We start from the raw sequence: 1507 nt of genomic DNA, 5'->3' as shown, positions 1-1507 counted from the left end.
GCCTGATGTCTCACTTGTCAGCAAGTGAAGGCAGATAGACAACGTCCCTATGGCCTGTTACAGTCATTGCCTATGCCAGAATGGAAATGGGAACATGTTACTATGGACTTCATCACAGGATTACCCCGTACACCCAGGGGCGTTGATGCTATATGGATCATTGCGGATAGGTAGACAAAGATGGCACATTTCATCCCAATCAAAGTCACCTATTCTATGGATAGATTGGCCTGCTTGTACATTGATAACGTGGTTTGCCTACATGGAGTTCCAGTTAGCATTATTTCAGATCAGGATCCTAGGTTCACTTCCAAATTCTAAGGCGGATTCCAAAGATCTATGGGTACCCTATTGAGCTTTAGCACTGCTTTCCACCCTCAGACCTACGGCCAGTCGGAAAGGACAATATAGACATTGGAAGACATGCTTCAAGCTTGTGCCATTGATATGCAGGGCAGCTGGGATGAGCACATCTCGCTTATCGAGTTCGCCTATAACAAAAATTACTAAGCTACTATTGGGATGGCACCCTTTGAAGCACAGTATGGGAAGAAGTGCCAGACTCCCTTGTATTGGGACAAAGTAGGTGAGCGGCGTATTCTCGGGCCAGAGCTAATACAAACAACCTATGAAAAAGTGGATTTGATCCGTGAAAGAATTAAAGCTGCCCAATCTAGGCAGAAGGGCTATGCAGATCAAAGGCAAAAGGATCTAGAATTCCTCGTTGGTGACAAGGTATTTCTCAGAGTGTTGCCTCCAAAGGGTGTGATGCGGTTCAGCAAGAAGGGCAAATTAAGCCCGAGATATATTGGGCCTTATGAGATTCTTGCAAAGGTTGGACAGGTGGCTTATCGGTCAGCACTCCCACCATCTCTCGATGGCGTACACAATGTCTTTCACATATCTATGTTGTGGAAGTATGTGCATGACCCTAGTCATATCCTGTCTCAGGAGCTACCAGAGCTGGCGGCAGATATGTCTTATAAGGAACAGCCTGAGAAGATTTTAGACAGTAAGGTGGTGAATCTCCGCAACCAACCTATTCATTATGTGAAGGTGAAGTTGTGCAACCACACGAAAGAAGAAGCCTCCTGGGAAGTCGAGGTGGAAATGTGAGCAAAATACCCTTCCCTTGGATTCCTACAAGGTACGATAATTTCAAGGACGAAGTTCTTGTAAGGTGGGGAGGATGTTACACCCACGCCCGGATTTATTATCTAATAATGTTTTCTCTCTCGTGTGACGTATAGATTCTGCTGCCGAGTATGCTGGCGAGTTATTTTTACTTGTGGTCAAACTTAGCCACAAGACCGTTGACCATATCATGGGCCTGCCTGTAGAGAAGAGGTTCCTTAACCGACAGTAGGGAAGATTTATCGATGGTGATTTCATCGATCATCCTCCCAGTATGAGCCCACAAAGTGAGGAGTACTGAAAGGCATACCCCGTGTCCCCAAAGTTAGATACCTCCTTTGGCGATGAGCTTAGTATCGCAATCGGGAAGCTA

The 1507-nt window shown here is 45.9% G+C and overlaps 1 protein-coding gene across 1 annotated transcript; it reads left to right on the top strand.

Moving 5' to 3' along the window:
* Positions 1-522: 522 nt before the first annotated feature.
* LOC122650697 lies at positions 523-1116 on the top strand. The gene has a single exon (XM_043844090.1). It carries the CDS (start codon positions 523-525, stop codon positions 1114-1116), a length of 594 nt encoding a protein of 197 aa, XP_043700025.1.
* Positions 1117-1507: the final 391 nt, after the last annotated feature.

The sequence above is a fragment of the Telopea speciosissima genome, chromosome 2, assembly GCF_018873765.1.
Source record: "Telopea speciosissima isolate NSW1024214 ecotype Mountain lineage chromosome 2, Tspe_v1, whole genome shotgun sequence".
Lineage (NCBI taxonomy): Eukaryota > Viridiplantae > Streptophyta > Magnoliopsida > Proteales > Proteaceae > Telopea > Telopea speciosissima.
Note: the sequence above shows the minus strand (reverse complement) of the source record. Positions and strands in the feature narration are given on the sequence as shown.